The 13,716-nt window shown below is 39.8% G+C and overlaps 1 protein-coding gene across 1 annotated transcript in view; it reads right to left on the reverse strand.

Moving 5' to 3' along the window:
- LOC101856722 overlaps positions 1-13,716 on the reverse strand; it is a 54,172-nt gene that overhangs the window by 19,325 nt on the left and 21,131 nt on the right. The window contains exons 3-4 of the mRNA XM_005093956.3: positions 7,004-7,050; positions 3,006-3,152 (exon numbers count right to left, since the gene is read on the reverse strand). Coding sequence (XP_005094013.1) covers positions 3,006-3,152; positions 7,004-7,050 — 194 coding nt within the window. The remainder of the gene's footprint in view (positions 1-3,005; positions 3,153-7,003; positions 7,051-13,716) is intronic.

The following is a 13,716-nucleotide window of genomic DNA, read 5'->3' on the forward strand; positions in this document are numbered from 1 at the left end:
CAACGAGAAAGTACAAAACCCTCCCGTCAAGATTGAACCAGGGCTTGATGGGGTTTCAGCTCTCAACCGATTGAGTGGCATGGGTTGTGTCACCCTCCCGTGTAAGAGGAAAACCTGGGCCAAAGAGGTGTGTTGGCAAGGGACAGTCCGTGGACTGATCTTACCTCAACCGCCAGGTACCCGGTTTCCCTCCGCACGGGTCGCACCTCACGGTCAACGAGGCGCTCACTCTGTGGGATGGGTGACCACTCGTTTTGCTGCACATGAGGTCAACGGTGGTAGGAAAGATAGAAGAAGAAAGAAAGAAGGAAGGAGAAGAGGAAGATACACCAAAGTAAGTGTCGCACACGGATCCCAGAGGGTTGGGGTCCGTTTGCGACACTCCGCCTTTGAATGGGTTGCACCTCCTGCTGGCGGAGCAGTGGGTCTATTTATATCCCCCCGACAAACAGGGGGTACTCAGAGGATTGGGGTCCGTATGAGACACCTCGCCTTTGAAGGGGTTGCACCTTCTGCAGACGAAGCAGTGGGTCTATTTATATCCCTCCGACCCACTGGGGGTCAGAAAGAACAAAGCAGACATTCTGACAAGAGTGAAAAAAGAGTGGTTAAGAACTGGCGGGTATGGAATGGAGGAGGGAGAACCAGAACCATGCGTGTGTGCTACTGGTCATCTTGACTTGAAAGACTTGCAAGATGTGCACCATATGGGGTAGACCGTACTTTGTATTTGGCTCGGAAAGTGCTACAAGAAATGAGCCGTGCTGATGTGAAAAAAGTCGTACAAGCTTTTGTGAGCAAAATCCATCTATCGATCCTGCACCAGTTGTCCATGAGGCGGGCAACCTAGATGTCGCTACAGACTGGACAAGATTGGCAATAGACATAACTCACCATCATCAAGTGCCATACCTGTCAATTGTTGATTGTGGCCCAGGGCGATTTGCAATATGGAAGAAACTGAAGAGAGAGAGACAGCAGGGCTCGTGACAGAAGTAGTTGAAGAACTCATGTTGGAGAGAGGACCAGTGCGCGAGATCTTAATGGATAATGGCACAGTGTTTCACTCAGATTGTTTTTGGCAGATGCTTCAGAAATGGAATATCAAACCACTGTTCAGAGCTGCATATAGGCCTACGAAGAACGGGATTGTTGAGAGACACCACCGTACAGTGAAGTCCATTGCAGAAACATTTCCCCACAAGAAGCTGTGTTTTGGTACAACTCAACACCAAGAGCAGGTTTGGACCCAGCATCAGTGCCACAGAGAGTTGTCTACCGTTATGATTGGAGAAACCATATCGTTAATGAAGAAGAAATTCAAGGAAGATTTGAAGTTGGAGATGATGTTTGGGTTAAACCACCCTAGAACAAAAGCACGACCAAGTGGAATAGAGGTACGGTTAAGGGAGTAAACTCGATAAACAATGTTGCTGTCGATGGTATGGCTCGTCACGTTCTCGATGTTAGTAGAGTGGTATGAGATGTAACTTCAGAGGAAGAGGATGATGAGGGAGGTGGAAGTGAGTCTCAGACCTTGCAGGCCCTGACGAGAAACGAAGGTGTAGGTGAACCCCCTCTCAGGCGATATCCTGATCGAGTCAGGAAAACCCCCGGTCGGTTGGTGGACTATGAAACTCAGGAAATGGAGTAATAAAATGCACAAAGTGTAGATGGCGTTGAACCATGTCCTGTTCGCACGTTGGAAGTTGTCGTTTATTTTGTTTTGTTTGATCTTGAGATCACAAGGGCGTGTGGTTAGCTGGTTGATTTCGTGAAAGTAATCGAGTACGGTACCTATTTAAAATTGAAGATGAGAACAAGGGCAGGCCGAGGCGTGAGACACAGACTGTGGAAGACCGCGTGAGTCGCAGTCGAGGCGCAGAGCAGAGAGTTGTGACCAATCAGTGCAAGTTGGATCGCTACAAGAGGAGGGTGTACATAGATAAATCACAAGCGTGTATAGTTAAACCACAATTGGTGTTATTCTGTAAAACCATCAGCCAGGCTGTGCCGCCAACTCCAAGCTCATCCCAAGGTAGGCGGTATAACAAGGTTTGACTGTATTTTTAAAGGGTCAGGCAGCATGTTTTGGGTTTTTGGCGTCGGTGGCCTAGTGGTTAGGCTCTCGGACTCGCAACCATAAGGTCGTGGGTTCGAATCCCGTCAGGGGCCCGACGTTGTGTCCTTGGGAAAGGCACTTTGCACAAATTTTCCTCACTTCACCCAAGTGGAAATGGGTACCCGGCTATAGACAGTGAACGATCTTGTCAGTTTGGTAGTTTTTGAGCGCGTGAAATCCGCAGCTTGCACTGTATGCTTCCGCAGAAGCCAAGAATGTTTCTGAGTGTTCTCAGAGAGTCTGCTGGGGGTAATAAAGGCTGTAAAGCGCATAGAGCATGCGCATATGCGCTATATAAATGCAATTATTATTAAAATTATTAATTATTATTTTTGTAACAATTTTTTTCTGGTGGGAAGCCCTCCCTTTGCTTTTCTGATCAAATGAGGGTTGTTGTTTTTTTTTATCTCAGCACCCTTTTGGTAAGGTCTATATTAGTCATCTAATAGTAATATCTCAATATATGTCCAGTTAATCTCTTTCTCTATATGTCATTTCCTTCTCCATCTTTCTGTCATCTACCCACTCAATCAGTTTCTCCATGGAGTCAAAGTCAGACTATCTCAGGCCATAGATCTGTTTCAAGCAACTTGTCAGGAAAGTTTGAACACCAGAGTTCCTCCTTCTCAGTGAGATGCCGTGCTTACCACTTGTATCTAGAGCAAATAATGAATATACAGTCGAACCTCCTTCAACGACTGCCTGTCCAAGACAATCACCTGTACAAATGACCACTTCCCACTTCCTCTCTAGTGTTTTTCTACTTAATAGTGATACTGTCCCACAAGTCCACTTGTCAAAGATGACCACTTTTCTCCTCAACAACGGGTGATTTCTTGAACAAGTTTGACTCACACAAAATCTCAGGTCAGTAAATATTTACCTCTAAGCGCTGCCTTCTTTTCATTTCTATCTTTCTTTCTCGCATGGACAACTGCTCCAATCGCAAGTTTTCATCTTGTTTCTTTTTCTCTTTTTTTGCTGCCCTTGTTTCCATCAACTGTAAACGGTTGCGGAACGACCTTTGAGCCTGAAAGCGATAAAACAGAAAATATCTGAAAATAACTTACCCCATTATCCTTGCATTTGAAACATTTGCAGAAGTTTTAGATCTACAAAAAAAACACATTATGTTCTAAACACGAATATTTCGGCGCTGCTCAGTGGCGCGAGGCTCTTACACATCAGATATGTACCTCAAAAAACAACGAAAGAAAGATATAAAAGAAATTTTTCACCATCTAGCATGAGGCTTTTGTCAGAATGAGCATAGATGAGTGTTGCTCTTTAGAGTATGTATCTATAAATATATAACTCCTAAGATCTTGTAATTTAATTCCTGCATGTGGTTGAATGATGCATCAGATGTGAATGTACATTTTGTCAGCTTTACTTCTCTTTTCATATTGAATTTTAATTAGAATAATATATAATTAAAACTTTTTATGTATGTGTTTTTACGATCCAGTACAGCCAAGAAAAATTTCCCTCTGGGATAATTAAGTATATGTTATCTTATCTTGCTAAAGACTTTAACTCTTCTGTGGACTCTCAAGTCCTTGGGTGTTGCTGACCATCATTCCCATTAGAATAAATGTGAGGCATCGTGGTGAAATCAGGCGCATGTCAAAATAATGAAATCAAAGAAGTCAGCATTTTTTTAGCCAATAGGCAATTTTTTTTTCTCCAATTTTCTTATTTTGGCTCGACACCTTTTATGCCCATTTCAAAACACATTTTTGTGTGGAATTTAAGGAAAAACATTGAGGAGGGCCATCTGTTGGTGAAATTTCTAAAAATCCATATCACTTGACTAAATATAGCAACGATGGTATATTTATATTAGTCAGACATCAAAGAATAAATTCAAGTAATTATTTACTATTATAAGCACATGGTAATAATGGTAACCAAGTAAACGTCCGCCATATTGGATAATTTCATCAAATTTAAAAAGCTATTTTCTCTTTTATTTTTCGTCGGTTGGCTTTCATTTTTAGTAAGTACAATCTACAACACCTCTATGTACAACTAATGAACAACTAACGCCAGGTTTGTAATCTTACGATTATGACAAAAATTATGGACTCTGGAAATATGCAGGTTACTATGGACAAATAGCAAAAAACCTCGAAATTCCCAACAAAAGCACTGATTGTAACTTTATTTTCTTATTAACTTAAAAAAGGGCTCTATTTCGGAAAGATCACCTATGGACGCACATTGTGTACAACAATGAAGCCATTCAGATGAAAAAATAATGGAGAAGACGTAATTTGAAGTCGGAAAAATACATATTTGAAAAAAGTGAATAACATTTTTTAAAACAAAAAGACCCAAAATAGCAAATTATTTTTTTAAACCCATTTTTATAAGACTTCTAAACATAATTTATTGATTGAAACGGGTGCTTGAAATTTTGGGGGAAATGGATGTAGGTTTCAAAAATGGAGAAAAAAATTGCATGGTAAAACTGGATAAACATGAGGGAAATTTTACCCGCAGATGGCCCCACAATATATAAATTTTCAAATTCCAATGACTCTCAGGCTGTGGAATTTACCAAACTTAGGCGGCCACTTTCTCGCTAATTTTACCTCTGAAACAAGGCGACACTGACCTCCTTCAATCCCAAATATTTCGATTTCTATTCAACCTAGATGGATAGTTTTTTTTAAAAACAAAAGGAAGGCGAATGAACAGGCTTTAAGATAATACCAATAACCCCATTTTCCCCAAAAGTGACGGAGCGCCTGATTTCACCACGTCATGACACAAATGTTGTATCTCCATTAATATAGGCAGGAAGGTGATGTTTTATAAAGTATAACGTATTTTTTGTCTATCTTTGGCACGGAAGGAAGAGAAGGAATATAATTTTAAGAAGCAACAGCAAAGAGCATCAAAGGTTTTTGGGGAGCTTCAGATAGAGCCATTGTGGCTGAATTGGAAGGATAACCTTTTGACACAGGTGCCATCCAAGTATGTGCTCTAACATCAGAGCATGAAAATGAGGAAGTAGAGAACTTTTATGAAGACATTGATAAGGCAATGAAACAAATAAAATCTCAGGATATAGGAAAGTAGGAGGTGCACGCTCAGAAGATGTAGTTGGACCATGGGGAAAGGGTAAAGATAATCAACTCATAGAATGGTGCAGAGAAAATAATTTCATGATTTCAAACACCTAGATAATGTTGTAACTGAAAGTGAACGACAATGGTTATTGCTGAATGTGAAGAAAACAAAAGGCACGGAGATATCTAATAAAGTAGTAAATCCTATTTGTAATCTCATATAAGCAAAGGCAAAAAGATCAAACAAGTTCGACAGTTTAAATATCTAGATACAATTATATCTGATGCCAAACGTTCCACATAAATAAAATGAAGAATTGCTATGGTTAAGGATAGTTTTAATAAAATTAGCCCAATCCTGGAAAATAGAAACATCCCAACGACTATCAAAAAGAAAGTTCTGAAATGCTTTGTACGGTCAACCCTTGTATATGGCTGTGAATGCTAGACAATCACTAAAACAGTGGAAATAAAATTCAAGCAACAGAAATGTGGTTTCTTAGAAGACTGCGGAGAATTTCTTAGAAGTGAAGGAAAATAAATCAAATGTGGTAGTACTTGAAGAAGCCAACGAGGGCCGCTCGCTGATAAAAACAATCAGGAAAAGACAAAAAGCAGTTTTTGGTACACCTGAATCGACATAAAAGCCTAGAACATCTAGTTTTCACAGGCACAATTGAAGCCAAACGAGGAAGGGGAAGGCCCAGAGCAATCTACTAGGAGAGCCTAAACAGATAGGTGACAGGGATAGATCAGGATAATGTTGCTTTTTTAAGAGATCTGAGCAACGGAAGGAATGGAAAACCATGATAGCTGGTGTATGTTGCAGATCTTGCACTTGGTGATTTGTCTATCTGTACTGACCAGAGGTTCTTAATTATTAAGCATGTAGTGGACACGTATGTCCCATCATCAGCAGACCACAACAATATCTCAACATATTTTGAACAATCATACAAAAATCAGAAACATGAATTTTCATTAATTTCATAGTATACATATTATGTTGTTGTCTGCTTCTAAAAAGTTTTAGACAGAGAAAACAAAACTGAAATATCTGAATGAGCAACAAAGGCATGCTTTTTAAAGTGCTCTATAAACAGCATGTCTTCAAGTGTTGAAGAATGTGCAGAATGCACATCATTGATCTATTACTTTACAGCAGCCTGCCTGAAAAAAAAGCTTCCTTTTCATCGACTTTAAGTAGCCAATAATAATAATAATAATAAAGTGCAAGCAGCCATTTATAGGCGCTAAAACACTAACATACTGACAAAATCTTTTGCTGGGCGAAGTGGGGAAAATTTGTGTAAAGTGCCTTTCCCAAGGACACAACGTCGGGCCCGCAGCTGCTCAAACTCCCGACCCTGCAACCTCACGATTATGAGTCTGGTAGCCTAACCACTAGGCCACCGACGCCACAATGCAATTTTAAGTGGGGTCAGAGATTTTGTCCTTATCTGAGAAGACTACTAGCCACCTACCCTTGCGGGGGGTCTTATTGAGGATGTATGGACTTTAAATTTTGAGGTTCCATCTCCCAAAAACGCTTGGAGCAGTGAAAGGAGCGGTTAAACCCATATCACACCACGCTACTACCCTCAAATCAAGGCAATGAATATGCAGAAAAATCCTTAGCAATGCATGGCCACCATTTTTAGAGAGCTTGAGATCCTTGAGCAGGCAAGATCCATAAAAAAACCCAGAATCTCTAGAGAATCAGAATCCACAATGTATGCTGCATGTTAATATAACTATTAACATAAATTAATAATACTACATTTTGTTGTCTAACTTTACTTACACGAATGTCGTGAAGAGATGGCACATATTCATATTTCTTCATTTGCTCTGAAACAAAAAAAAAAAGAAGAAAATACAGCAATCTTTTCAAAAGGCAAAAGCTTGAAAAAAGCCTCAAGAGAAAAGTAACCCCCCCCCCTAAACAAGGATACAGAAACAATTATGCACACAATTCTTTTACACTTTGAAAGGGCAGATCAGGTCCCCCACACGCACACATACACACACATACATACACACACTTTTCAGGCTTCTCACACATTGCTGGACAGGCCACAGTACAAAAAGAAAAAAAGTAGGCGACTTAGCCCAAGGTGATAAATATGAAAACCAGATAGTATCAGTAAATAAAGTCTACTTTACTTTAAAGCTTTAAGCAAAGTGGAGAATCTAGTCTTTCTGGAGCTTAGAGTGGAGTCTCCACCCATACATGATATCATAGGCACACAGACCCCCCCCTCCCCCTCACACACACACACACACACACACACACACACACACACACACACACACACACACACACACACACTAACTCTTTAAGCAGGCTGCAAAGTAATTAATTATGATGTAAAAGGAAGTGAAAAGATGGAACAAAACATAATAATATCAAACATTTATTTGCACGCCAGCAATGGCAAAATGTAATCAAAATTAAATAGAAGCTAAGTTGTTTTTTTTTATGGTTCTTTAAAATATATTTCCCCGTAACCAATAGTCATGAGACATAATGGTCAATTCCATTTATGAAAATAAACAAATATAAATAAACAAATAAATATATTTTACAAATTTAATTTAAAATGTACAAAAACTATATTAAAAAATAGGCCTATATAATAGGACATATCTATCTATCTATCTATCTATCTATCTATCTATCTATCTATCTATCTATCTATCTATCTATCTTTCTATCTATCTATCTATCTATCTATCCACGATGGCTACCTTTATAAGACGGGCACCTGTACAAATGGCCACTTTCCATTTTCCCCTTTGCGTATTTTCTATATAATTTAACTGTGTAAAACGGGCACATGTCCAACGCGGCCGCGACCACCCTATTGGGCTATTTCAACCCAAGGCCAAATCTACATGCCGAAGACGGCCAGACTTTGTCAAAAATTATGCATTTTCCCCTGACGTTGTGGACACGCCGTCATAATTAATTCACCTGTCGTTGTTGTCAGTCCCTCCAATGGATGAACGGTCATATTGCTTAGGTCACTCCCAATGTTTACCCAAGTTGACCAATGGGTAACAGTACATTTTCAGTTGCTCATAAGGGAAGCGCGTGATCCGTCATAACATTTAAGGCTCGCCCACAACACAGTCCATAACAAAAGAAGTCAAAACAAACTCGTGACAGAAGTGTAGCTCGTTCGCCAAGTGGTGTCGACCCATTTGTTTGTTTTACTATGACACTTGACCTTCCTGAAACATTTTGTTTTGTTTTGACCTTTCCCGGAACCATAATTTAAAAGTCCCACAAAAAGCGTTCTATCCTATCCCCTCTTTCAAAAGAAACAAAACAACAACAACAACACATTTTAATCAGCCCAAGGGCATCCAACCACCTCCAGTTGGGACCTAAGTAAATAGTTTGTTTTCTTCATTTTGACCAGTCCTGTCTTATACAGCCACTTTCCCCCTCGAAAATGTGCGGTCGTCTTACACAGGTTCGACTGCACAAGGAAGTTATAATATAGACCTAGTGATGGAGGCAGCTCATGCCTGATAGAAGCCCTCTCTCACAGCAGAACTATGGTCAATCTGCACTGCGCGCAGCCTGAAACTCCTGTCCCCGCGGTTTTATGAGAATAAAAAATCTGAAATTATGCAAACTGAGCCCAAAAATATGAAATTATGCGATTCTGTTAATTTTAACAAAGAATGATAAAGGAAAATAAACAGAAATTACACCAAAAAAAAAAGGATCAAATTTTGCTAAATTATGCGGAGAGCATAAAACCCCGGGGACAGGCTTACATCAAGGCATGATTCTGTAGGTAGGGCCAACAAGACCGCGTCAGACGGGGTCAGATTGAACTGTGATCTCAATTTCGTCGCTGCCTTTGTTTCCCTGACCTAACTTTTTCTGTCGGGTCCGAACCCAAATCTGCAAAACAGATTGGCGCCCCTACTAGGGGACTGTCAGATCATCCTTGTGTAATATTGGCAGTGAGCTTGCCTTTCATTATTCGTATTTTAATTAGTGCATTCATAACACAATGATGAGTTACATGATAATGAGCGGTGATCTCGGTCAGAAATGCAGGAACACAGTAGACTACTTGACAGATTAAGGGGGAAGCTCAATGGAATCGACCTCTCACGACCGGAAGGGAACATGATATGCCTTATAAGAAATCATTGTGATTGGTCATCAAGGTTTACCACCCAGTCTTTGTTCGCCGTATGTTATTGTTATAAGGGGTAAAGTCAGTTCATTTCAAAGTAAGGGGAGATCATTAATTTTTAGTCGACTCTACTGAACAATGTACTAGAGATTTAAAAATATGGATGACCAGCAATAAATTGAAACTAAATGATGACAAGACGGAAATAATGTTGAGTGGAAATACAAAAGCCATTAGAAATCTCCCAGAACTACAAATTGATATTAATAACCATACCATCCGTTCAAAAAGAAGTCTTAAAAATCTAGGGGTTCAGTTGGATTATGATATGTCAATGTCCTCCCAAATTACCCAGCTACGCAAAAGTATTTACTTTCAGCTTAAGAAAATTGGCAGTGTAAGAAATTATCTAACTAAAGCAGCAGCCAAGACACTTGTAACAACACTGATTTTACCAAAGTTAGATTACTGTAATGTTATTTTGTCTGGTTTGACAGCCGAAAAACTATCAAAGTTACAAGTACTCCAAAATCAACCGCAAAATTGATAATGAAACAAAAGAAATCAGCGCAGGTAACACCAATTCTGAAAGAACTACACTGGCTGCCAATAAAAAAAAGGATCAAATACAAAACTGCCGTTCTCTGTTTTAAATGTATAAATGATAGTGCACCCTTTTATCTTAAAACATTCCTGGAATTATATCATCCACCTAAAACCCTTAGATCAGCCTCTGATAATCTAATTCTTAAAACTCCAAAACAAAATTACAAAACATACGGCGAGCGTTCCTTTTTGTTCTTTGGTCCCCAGGTAAGGAACGAACTCCCATATACACAATAAAATCTGCCCGAACAATTTCCATTTTCAAAAATTGCCTGAGGCATTTTTTATTCACAAAAGCATACCTGTCATAATGATGTACTGTGATATATATATATATATATATATATATATATATATATATATATATATATATCTATATACATATTATATTACGATAATTTTCGGTACAGTGCAAGAATTGCAGTAAAAATTAAAAGTACGACTTGTGTGACTTATGAGACTCCTTGTGCAAGAGCAGACGAAAGAAATCATAAACCGGATTTAGTGCATGGACAAAGTGTTGGTATTTTCTAGGTCTATGTTGAAATCAACATTTGCTGTGAATCACGTAGACAATATTGTAAACACACTTAACGCACTATGGAATTCTGTACTTTTTAACGGTTGGATACTTTTTTCACCTGTTTTTCAAAATAAAAAATTGACAAATTCAGAAAATAAAAGGGCTGTGTGTATGATAAATTCTTTAATTGCGCTTTCTGCTGTTGCAAGACACGTAAATACGTGTAGAAGAACCATCTAAAGTTTTAACACCACTAAAACTGTCCAAGACAAGCCTAGACGTGGTCAACCAAGGGCGACAACTCGAAGTCAGAAATGGGTATTTTCAACACCCATGTACAAACCCGTTCCATAGACTGTCAGGTACTTCGGACTATCTTAAAACACCGTTATTAGACTTTTATTAGATCGTGGATTACGTGATTATCGCCTTTTGTGTGGAGCCATTCTAACCCTGTTTCGTTGAACAAATCGCCAGATTTTGGCACAACATCATTGGCAATGAAACTAAAGACGTTGGCAAAGTGTTCTTATAAGCAATGGTTAAGGTTTTTAGTTCGTCGCATTGATGGAAGAGAAAGAGGGTTTTAAAGAAAAGGATAGAGATTTCCCAAATCCAACGTCTCCCAAGAGGCCCGAATCGGTGGCTTAAATGTGATGGTATAGGGTGTAATCTCTGCTCTTTGTCGTACACATTCAGTTACTTTTCAAAACAACCTCAAGAGACGACGGTATTGTGACAAAATTCTTCGTTACAATGACTGCCCTACATGTCACGGATGATGGAATTTGCTAACAAAACAATGTCCGACCACAACATGGCTACGATCAGTGAAAACTCCTTCCAAACTCATCAAATGGTTGTTCTGGACTGTCCTGCAAGACCAACAAGCCTTAACCAAACAGAACATCTGTAAGATGGCCTTGACTGGAGGATTAGAAACAGGCTGCGCTCCGTATAAACTCGTCAGGAACTGAAGACTGCACTTCACTGGGAATGGCAGGGGATTCTTCAGACAACCATATGGACATTAATTCAGTCAACGAACAGACGTTTTGTATCAGTAATTCAAGCTGAAAGAGGCCACACGCCATACTGAGCAAACTTTGATTTGGATTTTGAAAGGGTCAGTGTGAATAAAATGATCTCCCTTGAATAAAGAAAGACATTTGTCAATTCTATTCATGTCATGTTGGCAAAAAATGGAGGGAGGGAGGGAGGGGGAGGAGAGAGAGAGAGAGAGAGAGAGAGAGAGAGAGAGAGAGAGAGAGAGAGAGAGAGAGGGAGAGAGAGAGAGAGAGAGGGAGAGAGAGAGAGAGAGAGAGAGAGAGAGAGAGAGAGAGAGAGAGAGAGAGAGAGAGAGAGAGAGAGAGAGAGAGAGAGAGAGAGAGAGAGAGAGGGGCTTTTCTATTTGGATAGAATGAATGTTTCTAGCCAACCTCACTGTGAGACTGTTTTTCTCATATAAATTTTTACACATATACATTTATATTATATGTATAATACTTAATTTTACGTACACCCATGTCGATTACTTTTTAAGATGTGATGTCTTTTTCTTTGTAATGCGCATTGAGCATCTTTTAAAAAAATGGAAATGCGCAGTATAAATGCTATTTATTAATACTATTATTATCAATTAATTATACATTTTACAGATCATTGACTTAATCGACCATGGTTCACTGTGAATTTTTCCCCTGATGATTCAACTAAGATCCCGCGTTTTCCTTGCTCTCAAACAGCGGGATGTTGAGCACATTTTCAGTTGGTAGAAACTTTTGAATGATGCTCAGGTGGCGGCCGAAGCCTACTCTTATCGATTTAGGATCACCAGGGGATCTTCAACGTGCGCAACTTACACATAGGACCTCCGAGATTTTTCGCCTTTATCCGAGAGGGCTAGGGGTAGATCTTTCTTACCATCAGATCAGGGGTGTGGCTGAAAGACAGCCGTAAGAAGGAGCCAAGGAGTAGCAGTAGAAAAACTGCAGAAAGAGTCAGGAGCCCAGAGGAGGGAGCAATGAAGGTGAGGGGGTGGTGGCAGAAAGTGGAGACAAAAGCAGACGACAGATCTTTGTTAGAGAACAAGAAAGGAAGCGAAAGGAGAAAATTTTAGAGAAGAAAATTTTCTGTCGCTATCAAGATTCGAACCAGGGACCTTGAATTTGAATGAGAGGCAAACACCTTAACCTCTAGACCACGAGAACCCTCACACCAGATCTAACTGAAGCACCAAAATGTTATTTTTATAACATGACTTACTTTTCAGACTACTAAATATTTTGGCCTCCTACTCACATGAAAGGAAAGCGTCAAGACTCAATACAATAAATAGAACATAGCTATAGCGGGACTTTTAGTTCCAGGAGAAGAATCCCACTGTATGCAAGTTTCCGCTATAGGAATGCAAAGGGGAATTGCATACAAATCACACACTACACTCTCTCCTCTTCTTTTACTGTCTTTTTGGCTTAGCCTAGGCATAAGGCTATAGCACATCATTTTTGGAGTGGCTCGCGTAACGCGTCCCTCCGCACCATCTCTGTCTGCCTCCTGCCCCACCTCACTCATCACTGGACTGGTCAATCACAAGGCCGCACTGCTGACTGCTTGTTAGTAGCCCACCTACAGCCCCCGACCCCCATCCTCCAGTTAGAGCTCGCTCGATCACTCCCATCATATCCAAGTTCGGGCCTTTCCTTGCCCTGTTAAACCCAAGCACAGTTAATTGAGTTACGGATTCCAGTAAGGTCCCCCTGTAGCATGTGCCGCTATAGTAATGATCTACTGTAGTCTATATTTTTTATGCAATCAAAAAGTGGTGCAGTGGAACTCTGATTCAAGTTCAAGGAATTCGTCGGGCCTGATCTTCAATTTCGTTGAATCCGAGTGTTCTTTTAGCAAACATGAGTTGTTATTTTGTGTGTGTAGATAATTACAGGCATCAATCGAGCAATGTATCAAGGGATGTAACAAGTGGTAGGCTACAATGAAAAGCCAGATTTTTGCCCCTTTTCGAGTTCTTCATTCAAAAGTAATTTGGTTTCAAATGAGAGGCAGTATCGTTTCTTTGATGCCATACCGAAAAAATATTGGAAAATACACTGAACAACTAAAGCCTAGCATAAGGCAACGTTTGATTCCACAGACCACCACACAATTCATCACGTAGATCTATGTCAAAACTAGCTTATCATTGCCATTTAATCAGTAGCTGGGGGG

This window comes from Aplysia californica, unplaced genomic scaffold (genome assembly GCF_000002075.1).
Source record: "Aplysia californica isolate F4 #8 unplaced genomic scaffold, AplCal3.0 scaffold00073, whole genome shotgun sequence".
NCBI lineage: Eukaryota > Metazoa > Mollusca > Gastropoda > Aplysiida > Aplysiidae > Aplysia > Aplysia californica.